Source organism: Onychostruthus taczanowskii, unplaced genomic scaffold (assembly GCF_017590055.1).
Source record: "Onychostruthus taczanowskii isolate IOZ18803 unplaced genomic scaffold, ASM1759005v1 scaffold24, whole genome shotgun sequence".
NCBI classification, from domain to species: Eukaryota; Metazoa; Chordata; class Aves; order Passeriformes; family Passeridae; genus Onychostruthus; species Onychostruthus taczanowskii.
The window spans coordinates 8,166,806-8,190,247 of NW_024499684.1; the positions used below are offsets into that span (position 1 = coordinate 8,166,806).

At 38.7% G+C, this 23,442-nt stretch overlaps 2 protein-coding genes across 2 annotated transcripts in view; both read right to left on the reverse strand.

The window, feature by feature from the left end:
- The window catches only part of KNG1 (kininogen 1), a 16,270-nt gene extending 5,698 nt beyond the window's left edge, over positions 1–10,572 (reverse strand). The window contains exons 1-5 of the mRNA XM_041405957.1: positions 10,378–10,572; positions 7,389–7,499; positions 6,125–6,209; positions 3,712–3,884; positions 1,895–2,002 (exon numbers count right to left, since the gene is read on the reverse strand). Coding sequence (XP_041261891.1) covers positions 1,895–2,002; positions 3,712–3,884; positions 6,125–6,209; positions 7,389–7,499; positions 10,378–10,572 — 672 coding nt within the window. The remainder of the gene's footprint in view (positions 1–1,894; positions 2,003–3,711; positions 3,885–6,124; positions 6,210–7,388; positions 7,500–10,377) is intronic.
- Positions 10,573–13,622: 3,050 nt separating this feature from the next.
- HRG (histidine rich glycoprotein) lies at positions 13,623–23,425 on the reverse strand. The gene is made up of 7 exons (XM_041406028.1): positions 23,228–23,425; positions 20,227–20,334; positions 19,171–19,258; positions 18,497–18,663; positions 16,722–16,838; positions 15,051–15,137; positions 13,623–14,431 (listed from the first exon to the last, which is right to left on the reverse strand). The coding sequence occupies exons 1-7, from the start codon at positions 23,423–23,425 to the stop codon at positions 13,661–13,663; spliced, it is 1,536 nt and encodes a 511-aa protein (XP_041261962.1). The 3' UTR covers positions 13,623–13,660.
- Between the last annotated feature and the right edge of the window lie 17 nt (positions 23,426–23,442).

The following is a 23,442-nucleotide window of genomic DNA, read 5'->3' on the forward strand; positions in this document are numbered from 1 at the left end:
TCCCTCCCTCCCCTGACAGACAGTCTGCAGAGGCAATAAATAATCAGAGTTCAAAAGGACCACTCAGCGAAAATAATACCCTAAAAGAGAAGCCAAATGAATTATTTGTATGTGTTCATTAAGGAGAAAAATGAGAATGTCTACAAGCCAGAATCATATTTTACGGAGAACTCCACAGAATTTCTGTCTAAAACTTTAAAGAACAAAAAGAAAATTACACAATTATCAAATCAAACATTACTGAATTTCTTGTATTTTCTCAGGTGTTCGGAAGGGACTGTGGTAGATAACTTGCTTAAAACTGTCTTGATATCTTAAAGCTTGAAGAAAGCAGATATTGATGGTGGGGTTTTTTTAAAGATTATAGAGCCTAAAACCAATTCCATCATTACAGTGATTAAAAATAGTAGTAAGGAAAGAACTAGGGGCAATGAACACATCCAGGAGAAACTGAGGTTTATGGTAAACAGAAGTCATATTTTGCAGATTTGTCAAAGCGCAAACAAAGGTGGGTAAAGAGACCTCTTGATATACAGAGATTTTAAGAAAGGTTTTGGTGAAATCCTTTATCAAAGACTAAAGAAGCCAAATTAACCATAAAATTAGTAAAATGCTACTACTTAGTAGCATTTTAGAAAAACTGATGAAGAATAATGTCAAGGCTTATTATCCAGGTTAAAGGGACATAATGTCCCAGTATAGCTCAGTGGTTCATATGTGTGTTAAATACAGGGTGCAATTCTGGCCCTCCCATTTAAAGATTGAAAGTACAGAGCTAAATAAAGGTATGAGAAAACTTCCTTGGAATTTGGTCATTCCGAGGTATGGAATATTCTTGGAATATGGTATTCTAATATCTGTCAATGATTTACTAGCAAGTTGAGGGGATAAGTGCTTATGATCTAATTCCAGAAGCCCTGTGTGACCAAAGCAGTATGTGAGTGAGGCAGTGCTCGTGCAGTAGGTGAGGGGACAGAAGTCATCACCTCTAGGTGATAGCTGGGGAAACTCAGACTCAAGCTGGTTAAGTAACTTGCTTAAGGTTTAAGGGCACATGGGTAGTGATGGGATTTGCTTCAGCTAGTCTGACTCTCACACTTCTGTTATTTACCAGTGCTGTCATTCTTTCCTTTTTTGATCAATACTTTTGAAACATTCTTGAGATGTACAAGAGGTACTTTTGTACAGGAGAGGCTCTTGAATCTAACACTCAGTGGTGCTTTTCCTCAACAGCTGAAACAGATTCCATTCTGTCCCCTCCCATTTACCACCATTGTTCATAGTGACTCTGCATTCCTGCCCTCTGCCTTGTGTTTGCAAAATCATTTTTCTGATGCCCTCGTCAGTTGGTTCAGGGAGGTCAGTTGAGAGAGGAAGCCTCTATTTTTGGTACAGCTGCTTCAGTTCCAGGTCAGTGAAGCCAAGGGAGTACCTGGGTTTGCAGCACTGTTTAGCTGGATTATGTATAAATTATGTTAATAAATTTCTTTTGAAGCTATTATTTGGACTGTTGTAAAGGTTAAGTGATAATTCAACTACTGACTTTTCTGAGAAAATATGTATTAGGCTGAAAATTGTGTTAATTTTAATTATCACTTCTTGGGTTGTACATGAGTAACTCCTTGAATATCTGGATAAAAACAACTCAAGGGTTTTATTATTTGGGTAAGACTGGTTAGATTCTGTGGTGTAATCTGTAAACCTTTCAGAGGTCCTCTTAGTCACTGATTCAGAAGACATGGTTGTCCTAGTTACATAAACAGTTATGTATAAGACTGGATTTAAACTTTGTTCATGAACTGAAGCAAGACTATAAATATTTTCTTGAGTGAGATCTCAATGATCATTTGTTAATGTGATATTTTCTTGATAAACAGATTTGGAGATTACTTACACCTCTAGAAGTGATTTTGCATTCTGGAGTTAAATCTTGAAATTGGTCTTTGGTGCAATTAGTCTCCTCAATTTCATATCTAATTACATAATTCCATCCGGCTACCACCTGGAAGAGATATTTAGGTTATATATTATATAAAACAATGCAAACTTGAAAGTTAAACTATTACATGAGATTAGCAAAGGAAGCAAAACTACTCATCTAGTGCTTTCTATCTATCAAATCACTTCACACTTATTAAGCCATTGATTGCTCGTGGACAGCAGAAAAAAAAAAAATCTTGTCCTTGCAGTACAAAGTGTAAACTAAGTCCTGCTTTTGTTAGAAGTGCACTCTGTGTTTGGTGTCCACTTCTGGCAAGCCTGCAGCCTCACACTGCTGGGTTTCTTGTGCTTTCCTTCAAAGATCTGTTACTTATTACTGCCTGTGACAGGAAGCTGGTCTAGATAGATGACTACAGTAACACAGCCTGGCAAGTGCTGCATTCCTGAGCATGGGACACAGTAAAACAGTATCTGAGTAATATAACTTTATACTGCTGGCATCATTTTTTGTTGAATGTTCTGCATTTATCATCTACCCATAATTGTGTCTATCCTGGGCTTTACCTTCCCACACACACTGCTTTGTCCAGGTTCATAACCTTTTTTTAAAATTTGCTCTTCAGGAAGCTGTTCCATTTTAACAGTGGCTACTTCTTCTCACCCATGAAACCTCTCCAAATCATAATGTTGGGCCAGGTAATATTGTATTTAAAAAAAACTAATCAAATATAAGAACTTGTTATCCCAGATCAAGTGAAGTGGAGAGCTCTGACTTTTCTCTGTTTGCCAGAGGTCATGATGGTTCTCTTTCCAGCTGCTGGATTGCAGTCTATCTGCAACACTTTGTCATGTGGCTTAAATGTTGTGCAAGTTTGTCTTTCAGCAAAGAGGATTGCTGCCATCAGTAAATATAATGAGGACAGTCTGGTTTAAATCATGAGTCAAGCTGACACGAGAGCAGAAGTTGTTTTTTGGCTTAGTAAATATGCAAGGGTTCAAAGAAAAGAGTCTGTGTTTGCTGTTGGGTTGTACACTAGTTAGAAACCAAATAAGAAACTTTACTTCCTAGCAATGTCACACCAATCCATAGGAGAGCCTTTCACAGGGAAGGAATTATTGCATGGAATACCAGATGGCACAGAATTTCTGCAACCTGAGTAGTCATTTTTTGCAGAGCAGATATCTGCATGAGCAGAAATCTTGCAGGAAGTGGCATGCTGGGTTTTTGGGTTCTCTTACCCATTTTTCCTGTGTGGGGTTTACCTGTCCTATAGCACATAGCAGCTGCTGACAAATGGCCCCATTGCCTGCAAAAACAAAGATGCCTGCTGCTTTTTGAGAGGCTGGTGAGTGTGAGAGACATCTGTGCAGGCTGGCAGCTTTGGCTCAGCTCCTAGGAGGGATCTGCTCCTGCTGGAGCCTCAGGGCAAGGCCAAAGGAAATACCCAGGAGGGTCTGAGATGATACAGGTTGCGTGTGCCAGACCAGAATGCAAATAAACTGGTGCTAAACACTGCTTAGAAGCAACTGCAGGTAAAGAAAAAAATGTGTATACTATCAGTTGAGAGCTCTGAAAATCCAGTAGGTAACTGTTAATGATTCCTTATAAGTGAAGATAATTATTTATTGAGTCTACCCTCTATATGCATTTTGTATGCTTTACTATTAAATATAATCTACTTTAATATCAGAAACATACACAAAACAAACAAGGTACCAGCTTTGGGTTGGATTATTTCAGTAAAATTTAGAGAAAAATCATGCACAAACCTGTCTCTTAGCTTCTTTTATTTCCACAAGCTTAAAAAGGGCAAGTTCATCGCTGTGCTTGTTAAACTTTTGAATGGCTTTTTTCAGAATTTCTGACACTTCTGAACCATCACTTGATATATGATGAAAGCATCCAAGACATGGAGCCTCAGTAAGTCTTATCTTTGACACATCTAGAAAAGAAGCAAACCAAAACAACAAAGGGTTTCATGCAAAACAGCCTTAGGTTTTCATTTTTCCTATCTGGGAGTGAGCAAGAACCTTTCCTGCTTTTAACTGGTGTGATAAGCAAACCCCATACTCCAGTTTCAAGGCCTAAAAAAACATTTTTATGTTTAGGAACATGCTCTGGTTGGGGTGGCAGGGGTCATCCATGACATTAGGGTCTGGGCATGGTTTTGGCAGTGAACCCCATTCCAGCAACTACTGAATTTCAGGAAAACCTTGCGTGTAGTTTTGACACCATTAAGGAAGGTACATTACTCATTCAGCCAGGGAGGAGCCAGTGGAAGCTACAACTAAGGGAATGGTTTTCAGATTCTTCAGAGCTCACCCACAGTGTGCAGCTGCTTGCTGTCCTCACCACGTTTCAGGATGAGGACTTCAGCAGAACTGTTTGGGCTCACCCGTGTGAGCTGCTGTGACTCTGAGTGCCCCAGGGACTGTAGCTGGACTGTTCTGCTGTCCCTACCAGTCATTGTGGCTGCCAGTTACCACTGGGTGCTACCTTCAGGCTTAACCAGCTGGATTGGCTGTGAATAGACAAGCTTGACAGGGATGCTCAAACTCCTGTTTCCTACTACTAATCCTATTAACTCTCTTTCCTTTCTAGTAATCATGGACTGGATTTTCATAAATTAATTTTATAGTTCAGTACATAAATTAATTTCACAAGTCAGTGAGCTTGAGAATGGAAGTGGGACAATATGTGGTCTCTGTGGAATTGAAGTAAAATTTATGTGCCTGATCTTCAGCTGGCATAAACTGGCTTAAAGGAAGTTATGCCAGTTTGCACCAGCCAGGAAACCAGTCCAGGGTCAGCTAGATCAAACTGTTCCACCAAATAGGCTGAACAGTGTGGTACCAATAGAGTGGGGAAATCCCTCACCTGTCAGGTGTGACCAAAGTATATCTTATGTTGACTCAGTAATGACAAAGAGATACCTTACAGAAAAGTATGACCACGTTTTCAGGAAGTAGTCACAAAGAAGATAATGAACCAACAGCACACCCACTTCTAGATCAGCTGTGGTCTCAGCACTTTCATAAGGACTATGCTGAACAAACATGTATTATTTAACAGAGTTGTTATAACTTGGTAAGAAAAGATTAGTTCCTTAGGCTGAATACCTCATGAATTTAATTCATATATGGGCATTTTTTGCTTTCTAAGCAAAGATTCAAATGCAAATTTCCCGTGTGTTCTCCGGGGGATTCACACAACTTTTGCTGACAACTAGGTGTCACCATTGCCCGACAAATGCAGCTTTTCTTCACTGCAGAACATGGAGCTTGTGTACTGCATTTCCTAGAAGGACACTGGCTGTAGGTAAAGCCATTTCAGTTTTAAACAAGATAGCTAGGGAAAAAAAGCAGCTGCCAAACATCTCAGAAATTGGGGGGAAATATTTCTGTAGTTAGTAGTTAGATGGGTATTTTAAAGCAAACTTGAGTATGTCTTTCAGAGCACCAGGCATAGAGATCTCAATTGGAAATCTTTAAAACAATGTGATCTCTTTTTAGTAAGGAAAATTCTTATGTGAGTGTGAAAGTCATATATTAGTGTCTTATAGGTGAAAAATGTAATACTTATTGTTAAGGTGTAAAAGATCAGTCTCTTAATCATACATAATTGCATAACTGCCAGATTTATATTTTGTAAATGAAATTTTTTTCTATTCTTCTTTGGGGTAAATACTTGTCTTGGTAACCTTTAGCAGCAAGAACTCAGTAATTTTCAGTTTGAAGAAAATGAAGGTGCAATTTTGTCATACCAAGTTTTTTCCAGTAATTCCTCAGAAAATTTTATGCTTAAATCATTAAGGACAGAAAGTTGAAGTGTGGCAAGTTGCATCTAATCTCTCAAGTTATTAGTATTCTTTTGGTCTTAAGCAAATTAATTTTAACTTGGTATGATTCTAGTGCTTGAAGAAACTTACTACACATGCATGCTGAATTTCATTACCCTGGGCAGAAACTGCCTGTGCTTCACTGATTTAGTCTATATGTGTATAACAGTGAAGTGAAATTTTATCTTCAACCGATAGTTGCATTAAAAATATTATTTATAAATGTCTGACTAGAATGATAAGGAGCTTCTACCTTTAAAATTACCTGAAAGTCTCAGTATTTTATTTATTCCATTTTTATTTGTAAATGTATTTGTTGAAAGCTGTCCCAAATAGTTACATACCTGAGAAAATTTTGCACTCTTGTGAAACATTAGTTGTTTTATCAGCATCATTCATATGAACTCGAGCTGTGCATTCTCCTGTTTTCTGCAAAAACATATGGCAACAATTGTCTGAAACTTGCTAAAGAAAAATACAGTGCTTTACCTATTGAACACAGCTGACACTTGCAGACTGATTTTGGGGAAGAGGTTCACGTGTATATTTGTAGTAATGTCTAACTTGCTGTTTTGTTACTGAAAAAGGATCAGTTTTGTTGATTGTGAGGAAAGTAGGGGACAAACTGAGCAGATGACTTGAATAATCTTTGTATTTATGTGATGTGCATTGATTAACTAAAGACTTTACAGTCAGAATAATGGAAATTAACACACGCCCATGACTAAAGACTATATAAACTATGTATTTATCCATTTTCCTCTCTGCTAGTGCAAGGTATGCAGCAATGACCACAGCATTTCACATAGATTTAAATTATATTGTCAGCATCATCCCTTCCTGTGCACTGTGTGGAAGAGCAGTGCCACCCCCGGGAATGTGCAGCGTCCCTGCAGTGTGTGCCCCGTTGTACCTCCCCTGGGTGCCCTCTGGCAGCATGAGCCAGGCAAGTTTGGCACTGCTGAAAGCCCTCTGCCAAAATTTCTGCTGTAGTGGCTTCCATGTTAGTATTTGGTTGTGCAAGTTTCCACTACACATAATTAATACTAATTTTTACAGTCCTTGCACTCTCACAGTGCACAAATCTTATGTTGTGTTTATTGAGAACCTTCATATTGAAGCACTGAAATGTTCCTTTCTGTATATATTCAGGATTGTACTGGAAAACTTAGGACAACTTTGGGGTTGTAAACATTTCTGTACTGTAGTCATATAAGCTCTCAAAAACAATGCAGCTAAAAAAGTGAATTATTCTACTGTGTTTTCCCTAGGCAATTGCGGTCCTGGTCCTTATGTTTCTGCACAGAGAACTTTTAAGGAGAACAGATACTTACAGCCTCTGCAGATACTTTGTAATGACAGTGTTGCCAGTGTTTGTTTTCCTCAGTGGCACAAGTGCTTTCAAGTATTCTGTATTTCACATAGAACTGTGGGTCAGGACCTGCCTGGATTAAAACAATATATGTGTCATCCTTTGCATGGTAGTAAATCAAATGAAAAAAATGCAGCTAAAAAAGTTAATTATTCTACTGTATTTTCCCCAGGCAATACGGGGTCCTGGTCCTTATGTTTCTGCGCAGAGAACTTTTAAGGAGAACAGATACTTACAGCCTCTGCAGATACTTTGTAATGACAGTGTTGCCAGTGTTTGTTTTCCTCAGTGGCACAAGTGCTTTCAAGTATTCTGTATTTCACATAGAACTGTGGGTCAGGACCTGCCTGGATTAAAACAATATATGTGTCATCCTTTGCATGGTAGTAAATCAAATGAAAAGATAAGAGTTTCAAAAGAGTAAATACTATTATTTAGTTACCTTACATTTTATAGTGTGGTTTCCCATTAGCTGCTGGTCTCTCAGATCTTGGTAATTCAAACATTAACTTACCTAATTATATTACTTATCCCTTACCTACAATAACAATATGTTGATATAACGGATACAATGTGCTCAACAGCCTTCATTTTAACTTGTAGTACCAATGGGTTTGGAACCAAAAAGAAGTGTTTAGGTTTTATACTCTCATTCAAATGTACTCCAAAAAAGCCATTTTGGGTGGCTGCTTGGATAGTTAGCATAATTACCAGCTTGGGCTGTGCTCCTGTCTGACTCGCTCGCTCTCACTCTTGGCCTCCTCCCAGATCTGTCCACTTTCTTTCAGTGCAGCTCCCCTGGCAGCCCAGAGCCAGCAGCCCTCAGGCAGCCTGGCAGTGCCCAAACACCCTCTGCTTGGTGATGCCAGGGGACTTCAGCTGCCCAGCCTGCACAGGAAGGGGGAGCAGGGATGTGCTCTGGAGACAGCCTTGAGCAATGCCTGCAGTTTTCCACAGGCATTGGAGGCTGGGCTGCAGGGCAGGACAGCCTCAGCAATCCCGTAAGATGAAATAAAAAACATTAAACAAAGTTTGGCCCAGCCAGTGTAAGTACTTCAGAATTTGGTAAATTAGTAATGGGCATTTTCTCCTTGCCATAAACCAGATAGCAGGCCTGTTCCTACAGGTGACAGTGACAACACTGTAAGGTTTTGGTTCATCTTTTAGAGAAGATATAAAGTCAGAAGTTATTAACCTTTTATAGCCACTAAAAATGTTCTGCCAATGTGACTTTTCAAATACAAACAGGCAGCTGCTGTAGTTTAGCACTGATTATTCTAAAATATCCAGTTATTGTTCTCTGTCTCTGCTGGGAGGATTAGTTTATAATTCTTGCCTTAGTGCTACCAAAAAAATGAGGCTGAGCTGATGTGGTTGGCATATACTGAATTTACACTGATGCAGTAGACACAGAATTATATTCTGCCTTCTCTTAATTCCTGTTGTTTATTGCTACAGGTAAGAAGAAGTGTAGGGGTACCTCATATAATGGTTGTAAAAAAGGATAAAAGGGACTCTAAAAATATAAAAGACTTAATCCTCAGCAGGTAGACATTTACTTTTATGGAATTACATCACATTATACTATTTGGGATTTTAAAAAGCCAAATTCTGTTCTCTGTTACAGTGTTCTAAATCTGCAATAAATCAGCTCAGTAAGTAAACAAAGTAAGAAAATGCATTGTTTCTGTATTATTTGCTATTCGTTTATTTCATTACTATTATGAACAGCTATGCCTTTAACTGGGGCAGGTTTAGTCTTTCACTAGTAAGCTTTTATGTTTTATTACCTTATCAATAATGAATGTACATGAATATGTAATAACCAGCTATTTAATTAATGCATTCAACATTGTGAGACTAGCAAGGAGTAAAATCTATACTCTTTTTAGAAAAAGAATCTCAAATGTGAGGAAATTTTAAGTGCAGATTCCTTTTCTCTGTTTTTTACTCAACATGGTATCAGATCAATGATTCAAAGTAATAATTGATTTCCGCTTTGTATCTTTTAAGATAAGAAAGATGGCTATCTAGAGAAGAAAAGATGAACAATAATTGCAATAAATATGTATTCTTAAAAATATAGCATTGTTTAAGATAAAATTCTGAAACTCCTTTCTCTCCTTTGGGAACACCAGCCAAAGAAAGTAGGTGGTACTACAGCTCTGACATAGAGATATTTGCATTTCGTTGTTGTTTAGAATGAGACCATTAAGAATGTTCAGTGAGACTATTAATTTACTTAATATTAATTATATAAAGGGTTTTCTGATTTTACACTTTGTCTCCACATGCTAAAATCTCCCCAGTGTGTAAACAGGAACACGAGCGGGCAGGTGCCAGGAAATGTGGGTAATTTGCTGTGTTCAGCAATGCATGGCTCCTTTCCGAGGTCAATTTCTGTCTGGGTAAAAGTGTCTTATGATTTTGGAGTGCAAAATATTCTCTCTAACACTGGATTTCTTATGGTTTACATCTGAAAATCCAATCCAGCAGAAAAAAATGCTAATGTTATTTTCAAGTAAAATAATGCGTGTCATTATTTTGATAATACCATCTTTGTATAAAGATGGTATTAGATAAATACTCTCTTAGATAAATACTTTTTGTTAGATTAAGGCTATATAGAAGGACTCCAGGCAAAGGATCATGTAGCATTCTTCTTTCTCTTGTAATTTTAGCTGTCACCCTATTTGATTAAAATACCACCGAGTGCTTCTAGATAGATCTGTCACTTAGGACTGGTGTCAGTCAAATAATATTCACAAACAAGTCAGAATATTGCCAAACTTTATCAGGTGATTCTTTTTATGTGCAGCACCAGCTCTTCCCAAGTCAAGAGTATATTCATATTTTTTAAAAGTGTGGTTGTGCCATTGGTCTGAAAACCTTACAGGTGATGGAAAGGAGCAGAATTTCCAATAAAGAAAAAAGAGAACAGAGTGGAATAGTAAGACAAATTGTGTTGGTGATAGAAATTTCCTATTCTTTAGTCCTTGCATTAGTAAGCAATTCACTGGCACACTGAGCTGATAAAAACATAATATACACCCCTGCTTGTCAGGGGAACAAGTATCTTACTGTGCAAGTCACTTTGATTTTTCAAAACATTTTTGGAAGGCACTGTGCTGTCATGCTTGGCCCCTTACAAACGAGATGGAGATAAGCTGATTCAGAATCCATAAACAAGTCCAACATTTTTTTTTTTTTTAAAAGTCTACTTACAGTTCTCTTGGCTTCCATCACCACGTATAGAGCAAATTGGTTACCAGTTGTGCTGTCTCCATTGTATTTCTTCAGTGCTGCGTCAACAGCTTTAAAGACATCAGGGTCATCACAGTCCGAGAACTCAAAGGCAAGAGGAATGGCTCTGCTAGAGAAAAAACTACAGCAGAGTGCTAGTACAATAAAGGCCTTCATAATTGGATGAAAAAAGCCCCCTGAATTAGAAGGCTCTTTAAGAAACAAATGGGAAAGGAATGCCTGACAGGATTTTAGTCACCTCTTCTGTTTTTCAGGAGCAGTAGTTAAGTAAACAGAATGAGTGAGTTGCTGGGGTTGGTTGGTTCTCATCATACCCTGTTTATACTGCAAATAAACTTCTGAGTTTATCTAAATAAACTTTGTTTGTTCACCAGAATGACACTAAGGTTATCCACCTGCCATCAAGATAACAGGATAAATGGCTGCAGCTGGAGACCAGTTTAGGCAAAGTAAAGCAAAAGGCTGTAGTTTTTTGACTTCTTAACACCTAAACTGCTACTGAGAATGAATTTTACAAGGCTTAAATAAAACATCCAGGAAGGTCACAGTGGCAATGAAATTTTGGACAACAACCTTGTAAATTTTATGGATCTGTTTAGTGTTCAGGTTGCAACAGTTCTGAGAACTACAGTATTCAGAATGTTTTTAAAAAGTTGTTGGACACATGCATATGGTTAAATGTCACATAACCCTTCAATAGCGCTTGATAAACCTTGTCCTTCGTGATCCTATTGGAAAGCCCATCTCTTCTGCCATGTGGAGACTGTCTGGCATATGAATTAGTCAGTGATCATAGTGCTTTGTTATCGTTACTGATATGTGACACCGAAGAACAAAGGATTAAACGCTATTGTCTGAGTCTGGTCAAGCCAGGATTAGAGATGGCTGAGAAAATCTGGTGCTTGTCTCCCCTGTGTGGCACCAAATAGCTTTGCTTTGGGTCTGTGAACACCTTGGGATTGCCTTGGCTTCTGTGTTCCAGCGGTTTCTTGCTGTATTGGGTTTGTGTGGCAAGCTTTTGATAGCAGGGGATTACAGGGTTGGCTTCTGTGAGAAGTTGCTGGAAGCTTCTCCTATGTCTGACAGAGCCAATGCCAGTCAGTTCCAAGATTGATCCAGTTCTGGCCAAGACTGTGTCCATCAGTGCTGGTGGTGGTGCCTCTGCATGGTAACATGATGAAGAAAAAAAAAAAGGAACTGGGAAAGAACAGGAGGGAGAAGAGAGAGAATATGTGAGAAAAACAGCTGTGCAAATCCCATGGCCTGTGAAGAAGATGTGGGAAGAACTGCTGTGGGTGAGGAGTAGAGATTTTCCTGCAGCCTATGGAACAGACCATGGTGAGGCAGCTGTGCCCCTACAACCCCTGGAGGTTAGAGGTGGAGCAGGGATTCACCTGCAGCTCATGGAGGACCCCACACCGGAGCAGGTGGATGCCCACTGGAGGCTATGACCCTGTGGAAGCCTTGGCTGGAGCAGTTTGCTGGCAGGACTTGTTAGGGCATTGATGATGCAGCAGTTTGTTCTTAAAGGACTGCATATTAGAGGAGGGACCTACACTGGAGCAGTTCATGAAGGACTGCCTCCAGTGGGAGGGATCCCTGGCTGGAGCAAGGGAAAAGTGTAAGAAGTCCTTGTCCTGAGGAAAAAGGAGGGGTAGAAGCAACATGTTATGAGCTGGCTGCAACTCCCATTCCCATCCCCCTGCACCAGCTGAGGGAGAAGGTAGAGAAAATCAGAAGTAAATACCGGGAAAGAAGGTGTTTTAAATATTTGACTTTATTTCTCGTTCTCTTACTTTGGTTTGATTAGTAATAAGCCAATTTCCCCAAGTCCAGTGAGTTTTGCCTGTGATGATATTTGGTGAGTGATCTCTGTAGCCTTACCTTGACCCATTAGCTTTCTGTTATATTTTCCCTCCCCTGTCTGGCTGAGGAGGGCAGTGACAGAGCAGCTTTAGTGGGTGCCTGGCACCCAGCCAGGGCAGACTCACCACACTTGCTACAAGTTTTGATTAAAGAAAATGCACTTTAGAGACTGTGGATAAACTAAACCAGAAATAAGTTTGTTCATACATGATAAATGACTTCTAAAAATTAGTCAATCTTCACAGAGTCACAATGAGTCCTCATTTTTTTTCTTTTTCTTCAGTGTGGCCTTTGCACTGTGTTTCACTTTATGCCATTAACAAGCTGTTTGGATGATCAAATTACTAACTTTTTTGAGATTAATCCCATGTTCTTGCTTATGACATAGCTGTTCTGAATCAGCTTGCTGGTCCCCTGACAGTCTGAATGGACTTGACCTTGATGGGGGCTGGAATATAAAGAGGCACTACTGTTCTTTCTTCCTGCTCCTCCCAACTCAGTTTCCAGTGAGGAAGAATCAGCAATAAAGAAAACATTTACATGAAAGAGTTATTACATGCATCTGCTTTTCTCTTCCCCTGAGAGCAATTATGAACTATTTGAGAAGGGCTGTCCTTGACTGCAATATTTCTGTGTATCACCACCAGCAGCTGTAGCGATGGAAGCACCTGTGCAGGCCACCCTGCAGTGAGACAGCAAGTCATTAACTGTTCTCAGACCCCTTCTAGATAACAGTGCTAACCCAAACACCATTAGTTAATTTATGCTGGAGTTGCTTTGTGGATGTTTAATACCTAAATAGCTTCATAGCTTAATATAATTTCTAGTTCAATATCCAATAGCTAATTATGTGTAGTAGAAAAAAAACAAAAAACAAACCAACAAAACAGGCAACTGTGTTGAGAAAAAAATGGTTGCATTTTTATTTTCTATAAATCTGTATAAAGCATGAGTGTAGTGGATTCATGAGTGTAGTCATGGATTACTTTTTTATGGAAAGCAGTCAAATTTCCTCTACGTAAGATTCCTTGGAGAAATACATTATAATTATGAATTCTGAAAAAAAGAAAGATTTTAGATGGTAGTTTGCACTATTAGAGAATTTTCCTTTTTGTTAGAACTGAAGGAGCATTGTTTTCTGAGGATATTTTTACCCATTCACATTATCTGAGGGACTCAGAATTTTGAACCTTTCAGTTACAGTGGAGCTTGAGGTAGCCATGATGAACAAGCAGGTTGAAATACTTAATGAATATTTTCAGTGATTCTCCTTCCTAGAAACAGAATGCTTTTCCCATTTCTCCATCTGCTGTTTTCATTGACTGTAGGACTGTGGTTGCCCCTGAAATTATTGAGCCAGGAACATCTTTCTCTGAGGTCATATAGGAGAATTTTCTGTTACAAAGCTATGAGGAAATAAAGGTAAAATTTTTGGAAGGTCGAGTTTGGGTTTTCCAGGGCAGGATTTTGATTGTGTAGGGCGATCTGGAAAGCCTGGAGCTTCTGCCATCTCCTTTAGTTTTGAGCCAGTGCTGGAAAAGTGAAGGTTGCATTGGGATAGTTCAGGAAAGTTTGCAGTGGGAGGTGTGAGAGAATCCTGCTGATTTAGAACTGGGATGCGATAGACAGCTCCTGTTACATGGCATGGAAAATACTTTCCTGATATGCTTGTCTTGTTGTGATGATGTCTGAAACAGTGATGAGGAGGGTGTCCTGGAGGAGGGGGACAGGGTGGTCCGTGGTGGTGGTGAGGAGGGTGGTCATGATCTGGTCCATGAGGAGGGGGACAGGGTGGTCCATGGTGGTGAGGAGGGTGGTGGTGACCTGGTCCATGAGGAGGGGGACAGGGTGGTCCATGGTGGTGAGGAGGGTGGTCATGATCTGGTTCATGAGGACGTGGAGTAGGATGGTGATGATCTGGTTCATCATGGGGAGGAGGGGGAGAAGCAAGTCCTTTGTTGCTGTCTTGCTCTTCCTTGCTGGTTTTGGGGTTATGCTCGTCTTCAGGTCTGGACTGAGAAGAGGGGGGACATTCATGTCTGTGGTGATGCTTATGGCGATGTCTGTGACCAAAATGATGATGACAGTGGGGATGTCTGTGTGGATGTCCCAGGGCTGAATGTTTCCCTCTTCTTCCACAGCCATGGTGCTGTTCATAAAAACACCGGGGAAGATGTATTAATCAGGTGTTGATAGGGCAGAAGAAATTGATGAGAAAGAGAGAGGTGGGAGTTAGCAGGTTTGCATTTGTAGCTCTGATGATCTTTAAGGGAAAAAATCTGTATTTTTTTCATGATGGAGGAAATTGAATAGATAATAAAATTCTGAGTTACTGAAAATCTGCTGGAAACACACCATGTTGAAATTATATAACCAGCTGGGAAGTATTTGTGATAGATCAAAACAAAACAAATCCACACTGGAATAGCTGTTGTGATATAAACTGGAATACCAGATATGATAAAGATCATTTCCCGTCCCCTTGCTTTCTAAAATCTCTTTGAACTTTTTTGCCAATCTCTACTCACACTTAGTCAAGTGATTGAACTGAGAGAAGACACACTTGAAAGGAGTGGTAGGGACAGCTCAATTCTGATTCATCCTTTGACTGGCCTAGGACTTGCAGGTCAGTTTGTCCTGACATGCTGCATCATAACCAGGCAATAGAAAATTGGAATAAATGTTACAACTGTCAGTCTGGACTAAGCAAGATTGCTGCAACCTGCATGAGGATACAGCCAGAGGTGTGTCCATAACTGAGTACGTACCCAGGGATGATAGATTTCACAGCTTATATCTGTTCCATCAGCTTCATCTGCATCACTGATAATTCTTGCCTTGCAGAATCCAGTGTGCTAAGCAAAAGACAAGGAAAAAAACCCCACAATGCACATCTGGGTTCCTGTGATGGAATTAATACAAACTACTGAATGTTCGACATTTTACTAGTTAGGCTATTCTTTTGACACCTAAGTATCTTCGCATAACTTAGCCAGATCCTGAGCCTTCCAACCAATTGTCAGTGATTAATAATGATTAAAATATGTGCTGGTTTTGAGGGTTCTTAACTGTGATGCACTCTAGATGCGCTTCACCATGTGCACCCAGAGGGCTACTACTCTGCATCTCACTTCCCTTTTGGTGTCTAAGAAATTGGCCAGCCACTAATGTCTCCAAAATGAGTACTCTTGGGTGCCTGATTTTTCTTCCTTTTAATTTTTTTTTTCTGTCTTTGCTTGTCAAACATCTGTTCAGATTGGACTATTCTGTAATTCTGCTCAAAGCTCTCAAAACCTGGCACTGTTATAGCTATGCTGCTTCAGATAAAGCTCAAGGCAGAGCCTTCTTCCATTTATTTTTTAAAGCAATTTGTTGTAATTTTTTGCATTACTTCCCTTATCATTCTGTTTGCTGTGACTTTCTCCTGCCGTCCAGTCGTTGTGTGTGGAATTTCTCATGTGAAAGAGCACAGAACTCAGGTGATGGGTTTTGTGTATGTTCTCTGTACTGGGTGCTTTGTCTTGATATTTGTTTGGGCCATTAGTAGCCCTTTGTGCTCAGTGACTACAAATGGTAATGGCATTTTACACACAAACAGCAGTGATGGCAGCACTGAGAGCAGAATTCACACCATCTGCCTTGTGCTTTGTTCTAGTGAACTTGTGGCTCCCTTGCCTGTTAATTCACAACCTTTTCCAGTCTTCTAGAGTATAAAAAAACAGAGAAGGTGATGGATGTAAACCATATAAACCAAAAGTTGTACATATTTTATTTTTCCCATATTTTATTTTTATTTATTTTTAATTATTTATAAATTATTATAAATTATTATATTTATTATAATTATAATCATTATATTTATATTTTTTAACAAATAATTATTATTTATTTTTAATTATTTCAGTTTAGTTTCTGGGGAATAATTTATTCTGAAATTATGAGATCTTGCCTAGCTGTTTCTAGTAACGGAAAAATGGGGTGAAGAGAATACTTTGATAGTTTTCTGCAGATGAGCTTGAATTATTCCACTCTCTATTCTTCTGCAGTAGAGAAAAAAGTGACCCTGAGCTCACTGGGATTACATAAGACATATATTTTTTTTCAGGATCTATGACTCATATTGGTGTAAAAGTTTTTATGGACATAGCATGAATGATTTGCTAGAGATCGGCCACAATTTGAATGCAAAAGCCAGATACAACCTGGAAAACTCTAGGCCTCTAATATGCCAGATTCCAGTCACATTAAGATTTGAGAGTTCAGACTGTTTCCTTATAAAAGATAATGGAGCAGCTATAAAATTAGGATCTGGGCTTGGACATGCTGGATTTTTAGTTTTGAGTTTCGGTTCATGCTTATAATAAACACTTGAAAATATATTGGTAGAGTCTTCCCGGTACCACCCTTTATATCAGTTCTTTTTCTGAGACTTTACTTACACCATGCCAGTCATGCAGAAAATCACATTCCAGTGCCTGATCTGTTTCCTGCATAGATTTTGAACAGTTGGTCTCTTTTATAGAGAATTCTAAAATGTGACCTTCACGGGAGGCAGTCTGAAACCAAGAGGTCAAAGAAGTTGTAACTAGGTGTATTTAAAGTCTTGTAATTTTCAGAGCAACCACACGTCATCTTATTGTCAAAATCCCATCTACCTCATGCTTTCCTTACCTGTCCTGTTCAAATGTTCATGCACATACACATATTCAGCAAGGAAAATAGATAATTTATATCTCACGCCCTTACAGCTTCCAGGAACGCTTCCTTTAATTCTTTGTTTAGTATGCATGTGCTATAAAATCTGTTACTTTTACAGCCTGTGTTTTTAGGAAGTAGTGTCCTTAGAGTCTTCTCCCTAAACTGAACTGCTGCTTCTGTGAAAGTAGAGAGATCCATTGTATGGCAACCACCCATTTCCAGTGATGGGAGTGCATAGTATTAGAGTGCTGATGTTAATTTTGGATGAAATTCTGCTAGTGACTGTGAGAATGTTGCTTTCTCTGTTGTCAAGGGCATTAGTTATGGAGAAGGCCTTGCTCCATATGAAGATGGGAGAAAGCCTTTGTGATCCTATTAAAATCCATAAAGAGGTGTTTCATTTTAATTTCCAACTATAGCAGTACTTTTATATCAAGTCTGTGTTGAAGGTGTCCTTGGCATGTGTGCACACACGAGTTTCACTAGTTTAACTAAATTGGTTGAAAGTGCATGCACATACTTTATGGTATGGGTTTTTTTTATTGTAATTCATAGTTTCTGAGTGTTAAAATCCAGAGGTACAATGTAAAGTGTTGCTGTAGCTGAAGATGGTGAAGTGTGAAAACCAAGTGTTTGGGGAGAAACACATGAACCCAGGCAATGTGAAAACAATCCCTTTCTGAATGGCAGTAGGGATACAACGTGCACAGGGCTCCAGTGTGGGACACTGTCAGGTTTCTGAGCGATATTAAAAGCTGCAGGGAGGCGGGTTTGGCATGCTATCGTTTAGGCAGTTTCCAAGATCAACATGTATTATGGTGGGAGCCTTGGGACCTCATTACAGAGGTGTCCTGGGCTGACACACGTCTTGGCAGAATGATCCCGTGCTGTTTAAGTGAAAGTCTCCAGTATCTACCAACAAGAAATTTTGTTATTAATATACTTAAATCACCCAAAGGATAAGTCTTCATGTTGACCTCACTTAGATATGGAGATATTTACCAGACCCAGAAGTTCTTCAAGAGTTACAGCACAAATTCATCTCCCTTTCTCAGAGTGCTGCTTTGCTCTGCAGCAAGAGCCAAAATGATGCTGAGCATGTTCCACTGTTGTTGTACCCATGTGCTAAGTATTCTAAGAGTAAAAAACTATCTGGCTGCAACTGACAAAACATGTAACTGTGATAATACATGACTGTCCATCTTGAAGTCTGCTCAGTAGTAAATAAACTCATATATGTCATGTACATAAAAATTAAAATATGTACACAAAGACTATTAAACTAAAATATGTACACTTGAATTCTGAATGCCATCACACTGCCATAGTTCTTTAGCAAATGAGAAGTCCTTTTGCTTTCACACACCTAAATTGAAGTTGGTAACAAGTCTTTTCTAAAGTAGGACCTTCAACTTAGATTTGATCCTGGAAGGGTTTGAATTCTGGTCCCATGGTCTTAGAGTTGCTCATAAAATTGTGTCATTTCTAAGTAATTCTAGGAGAAAATGCCACTTACCATCTTTAAAATTCTTTCAACTTTATCCACAGCGAAATTGTTTGTGTGGTTACCTTCACTGTTGAATTTCCTCAAGGCCTTTGCAGCAATATCTTTATGTTGCTCAGTGACTTCTAAGGCTTCAAGTTTCACAGGACAATCTTTGCACTCTACTAAGTCAGGTGGAACTGTGAAAACAAATAATTGACTAATATTACAGTGGATATTGATACTCTTGGGAGTGTGCCCATGCCTTTAATGTGAACTCATAATGAGAAACGTAAACGCAGCATTTCCTTGGAAGTGAAATACCTGTCCTTGCTCCACAAATAAGGGTTTGTTCTGTAATGTGGAAAAATCCCAAACCCATGAAAATGAGTATTCTTATAAATCACCTTAGATTCTTACCACCCCAAATGTGCAGTCTTCCCAAGTTTACATTTGTTCTGATGTTCATTATCATATTTTGGTGGACTGGAATGGTGATATCAGCTGACATCAATAAAGTCTGGTTTAGAGGAGTAGGGTAACCTTAATTCTATTACTCATTCTTAACATTCCATTTGAATTATCTAAAATATGAATTACAAGCAGATGAATGGATCTGTTATGGTTTCCATGCACCAGTAGTGTACAGACTTTGGTACAAGGGCTGGTTTGAGGTATGCATTGGCTTACAGCAGCGGTTATTTTACCTGGACTTAATGTACAATTAAATCCACATAGTTGAGGTTTCTTCAGCAGATGGTTTGTATATGTGATAATCTTACATTGCCCAAAGTCCTGAAAGGAAAAAAGAATACATGATTATGATGTTATTTTCCCTGGATTTAATTGGTTGTAGGCGATCATAGAAATTATACCTCCTTTTAATGTGCAGTACCTCTAAGAATAACAGATGTGGTCATTAATGGAATGTTTGATCAGGTACCACTCAAAATTTGTCCTCAGATAAAATGGGATCTCTCTCTACAAGAGCTTTTATTTTAATTCTCAGTTTGCATGATTGAGTAGACAATGCAAAACTGAAACAGCTTTCTAAGTCATCCTGATACTTATTTAGAGTAGGATAAGACAAGATGGCAAGGAAAGTTAAAATGCCAGGTTACATAAATCTTTGTCAAAAGTGGATGGACCTGTTCATCCATTCCTTTTCTCCATTTAAAAAAAAAAAAAAAAGAAAAAGAAAAAGAATAAATGCTTTCTCTTCTCTGTTCCTGGCCTTTCTGCTTTGTCCTTTGTCATAGTATTGCAACTCTTTTTTCAATAAAGTCTTGAACTGGGAGTTCTCATCACTGGAGTTCAAAAGAGAGGACAAGTATTGCTGTATATTGTTCACATAATGACACTAGCAATATTTCACATTGTTGTACCACAAATGTTATGACAGAAAACTGACAAAATTTACCACTGGTATGTCTGCCTCATATACCAGGAACATACTTAAAAAATAATTCTAGTGCCCTTTAGTTGTCAGCAAATTACCCTTAAAACATAAGTTCTGCTGCAAGCAGTAGAATGTGAAGTATAGTTCCTTTGAGACAGCAAGTTATATAAAGTTATACTTATTTGAAGACTCAATCCTTTCCCAAGCCTTTAGCATATGTTTGACATTCTAGAATTAGATTTTGGTTTAGAATGAACCATATTAAAGCCCAGTGTTCACTGAGACACAAATTTCTGGGCAGTTCAGAGGAAGATCAAGTCAGTGCATTATTGGTGTATGAGTTGGTGCAGATGCCATTGCTTGCCATTGGATAGGTGTGACTGTATTCACAGGACTCCCAGTGTCTTCTGGATAAGACAGAACATTCCGTTTCCAGCACATCCAAAGTCAAGTAGAGGACTGTTGAATTTCCCTGGAAGAGAAGTGCAAGTAAAATGGAGTTTATAGACAAGAAGTTTGATCTGAAATAAACTTTTTTTTTGAGGTAGATATGTTTAATCTTTAATGAACCTTCTCCAGATCTCTATTAAGGTTTTTCAGAGCTGACAAGCATAGAAAGCGTTCAGGCTGGAAGGGACCTTTGGAGGTCATCTTGCTCAGCCACTTGCTCAAGGCAAAGCTGGAACTTCAAAGTTTCAACTGCATTCTGTGTATCACCAAGACATTTCACAACATCTCTGGGCCATCCTAGTACTTCACAACTTTCTCCATGATTTTTTTCGCCTTATATGTAGTCAGAATTTCTCTTCCTGCAACTTACACCTGTTGCCTCTTATCCTTTTGTTGATAACCTGTGAGAGGTGTCTGTTGTTAATCTAACATTCATCAAGTGGGAAAATGCCAGTGTTAAAAGGTTGCCATTACCTATTTCCGATTTTCCCATAGAATGTACTGTTCTATTAGGACATCAGTTGTCTAGGCACCCAATTATTTCCCCCATTTCAAATTACCTTAGTGACCAGAGACTTTCAGAACTTTGCTTCCTTCTCAGTTTATTCAGGGATTGATGCAACAAAACTCTAATAATCCCAATCAGAATCCTTAACTCTGAAACTATTCTAGTATGTTCTGTCTCCTGAGCAAATACGATTAGGAGAATTAAAATTTTTATTTGGATAGCAGTGTAATGGCATGTGGTGCTAAGAATTTTCTGTGACACACAGAAACAGTTTTGGAATGGATTATTTAAACTTTATTCAGCCCTTGTAAGGACATTCAGAATAAATGCATATGTATTTTATTCTGTCATTTAGATAAAAACATGCAAAACCCTTCACTGTGAATAAGTGTCCTCAGACCTTATGAAGTTCCATCCATTCAGGTTCCTTTTTCAGTGTTTCTTTATAGATGAGACCTTGTTGAAGAATTGCTGCAGTCTAGTGTAATATTTTCACTGGTGACAGTCCACCAATGTAGTGTTAAACCCTGGTTTTGCAATATTTGTATATCTTAGCATTGTCTCTAATTTTAAAATAGGGGTTAAGTGTCTACATTCAAATACACAGTAGAAAATTCTTCAGTTCATCTGCTCAATAGCTTTTTTGGGGGGGAAATGGTATCTTCTTGGTTGTTTTAAAAGCATTTTGCTCACTACAGTTTTGCACAAGTCCGGAACTGTTGTGGATACCTGAGTATCTTATGCTTCTAGAACTCCTGTGTAAACCCAGTAGAGATTTGGCTGGAGTTGCTCTGCTTAGGTTTCTGAGGGGGCTGATATGATAAACCTGTTGCACACTATTGCATGGAGAAACAAAATAATGCTTTGGTCTTTTTTAAAAAATATATACATATTCTTAATGTTATCTTGGCAGTGGAACCAAAAAAAGTTCTTGCACAATAATGTACATTATTAGTGTGCAGGAGATCACATCTGGTGGCTTTGGGTATGAGAATGTACAGAGACCTTACAGGAAGGATTCTTTAGCAGTCAGATAGATAGAAGTGTCTTTTCTGTTCTTGTAGACACTGTGTGACAGCTGAAGCTGTGGCCCTGGACTGCAAAGATGGCAAAATTCATTAAGGGTACAAAGCGAAACATAAATGGGATTCTAGTGCTTATAGCATTCATCTGGGAGAGTGAATCCTCAGCACTAGTCAATATTCCAAGTTATAGTTTATATAGTCAATGGTTGCTTAAAATGTAGAAACACTGAGATTTTTCTTTTTAGACACAACTTTGCTTTTTATCATTTATCCAATGCATTTTGCTTGTCTTACTGCCTGGTGGTACCACTTCAGAGGGGGACACACACATGGCTGCATGGCAGCAGAATTCTTCTGGATGGGAGACTTCAGGGTTTAAATCTCTTAATGCAGAAGAGCTCCTTCTTAGATGAAGCTCTTTAACTGCCTGGTTACTGTGTACAACCCAATGGTATAACTTGCTGCATTCTTGTCTTTGAAAAGCAAAAAAAATCCATCAGGTTTTTTTGCAAGTGTACCTGAAGACCTGTGACAGCCTGGGCTTTGGGTCACTTTCTGAATCTGTACTTGTCCCTGCAGGCACTACAAAGCAGCTCCATGAAAAACTAGCCTGTTTTTTCTGTTGCTATACTGAGACTTCTGGGATGGTGCATGTGTGCCTGGATACTAGTTTCATAATCAAGCAGCTGAAAGCTACCAGGTGTGTTAGTAATCTGCCTGTCCTTGGTCTCTTTTATGTACTACTTAAAGACATTTTTATTCTATTGCTTTTTCTGCTGTTGATTTGTTTTTGCATTTCAGCAGTCATGCAGACTTATGTATCTTCTCTAGGAAAAAAAAATGGAAATAGGAAGGAAATAGAAAATGACCGATAGGAATTCTCTATCCAGTCCCTCCCCTGATTTGCAGGGTAGCAACTCCTTTGACTTCCTCTGCCTTTTTCCCTTTCCACCAGTTTATTCAGCTGTCTGTGAAATTAAGATAATAACAAAAAATCCATCTTGCAGGATAAGTTGATCTAATTAATGTTAGACATTCATGGAATAAAGAAACCTTCTGAATATAAATTTTGAGTATAACATCTGAAACCACACAGCAGACAGAACAGATTAATCTCCAGAGTTGTATAGAGCTGTTCAGAGCATCTCTTATGCAAACATCCTGCTGGCCAAGAGAAGAGAGGCCATTCAGCATTGTTTGAAATCAAGTTTACGTGCAGTAAATCATACACAAATGAATACTGAGGTGATTAAGTCACAGCTGATTCATTGGATTACATCAACATTGTTCTAGTAAAAGCAATAAACATAAGCTCTTAATTACCTGGCTCATTATTTAAAAATCACAGTCTTGTATAAATCAGTCTTTAAGTTCATACTTACTAAATGTAGTTCATGTGCATCAGCAACACGGAATAAACCAAAAACATAACCATCTCTGCGATGTCTGTTGACCAAATCCAGGGCCACTCCTGCATCTGTTTCAATGGTGTTACAGTCTGCAGGTGTAAGGCTTATTTCATTTTGGGCATTAGAGCACTGCAGTAGTGTTAGAAAAAAAGCTGAAGCTAGAAGCAGCATTTTGTTTGTAGTGTTAG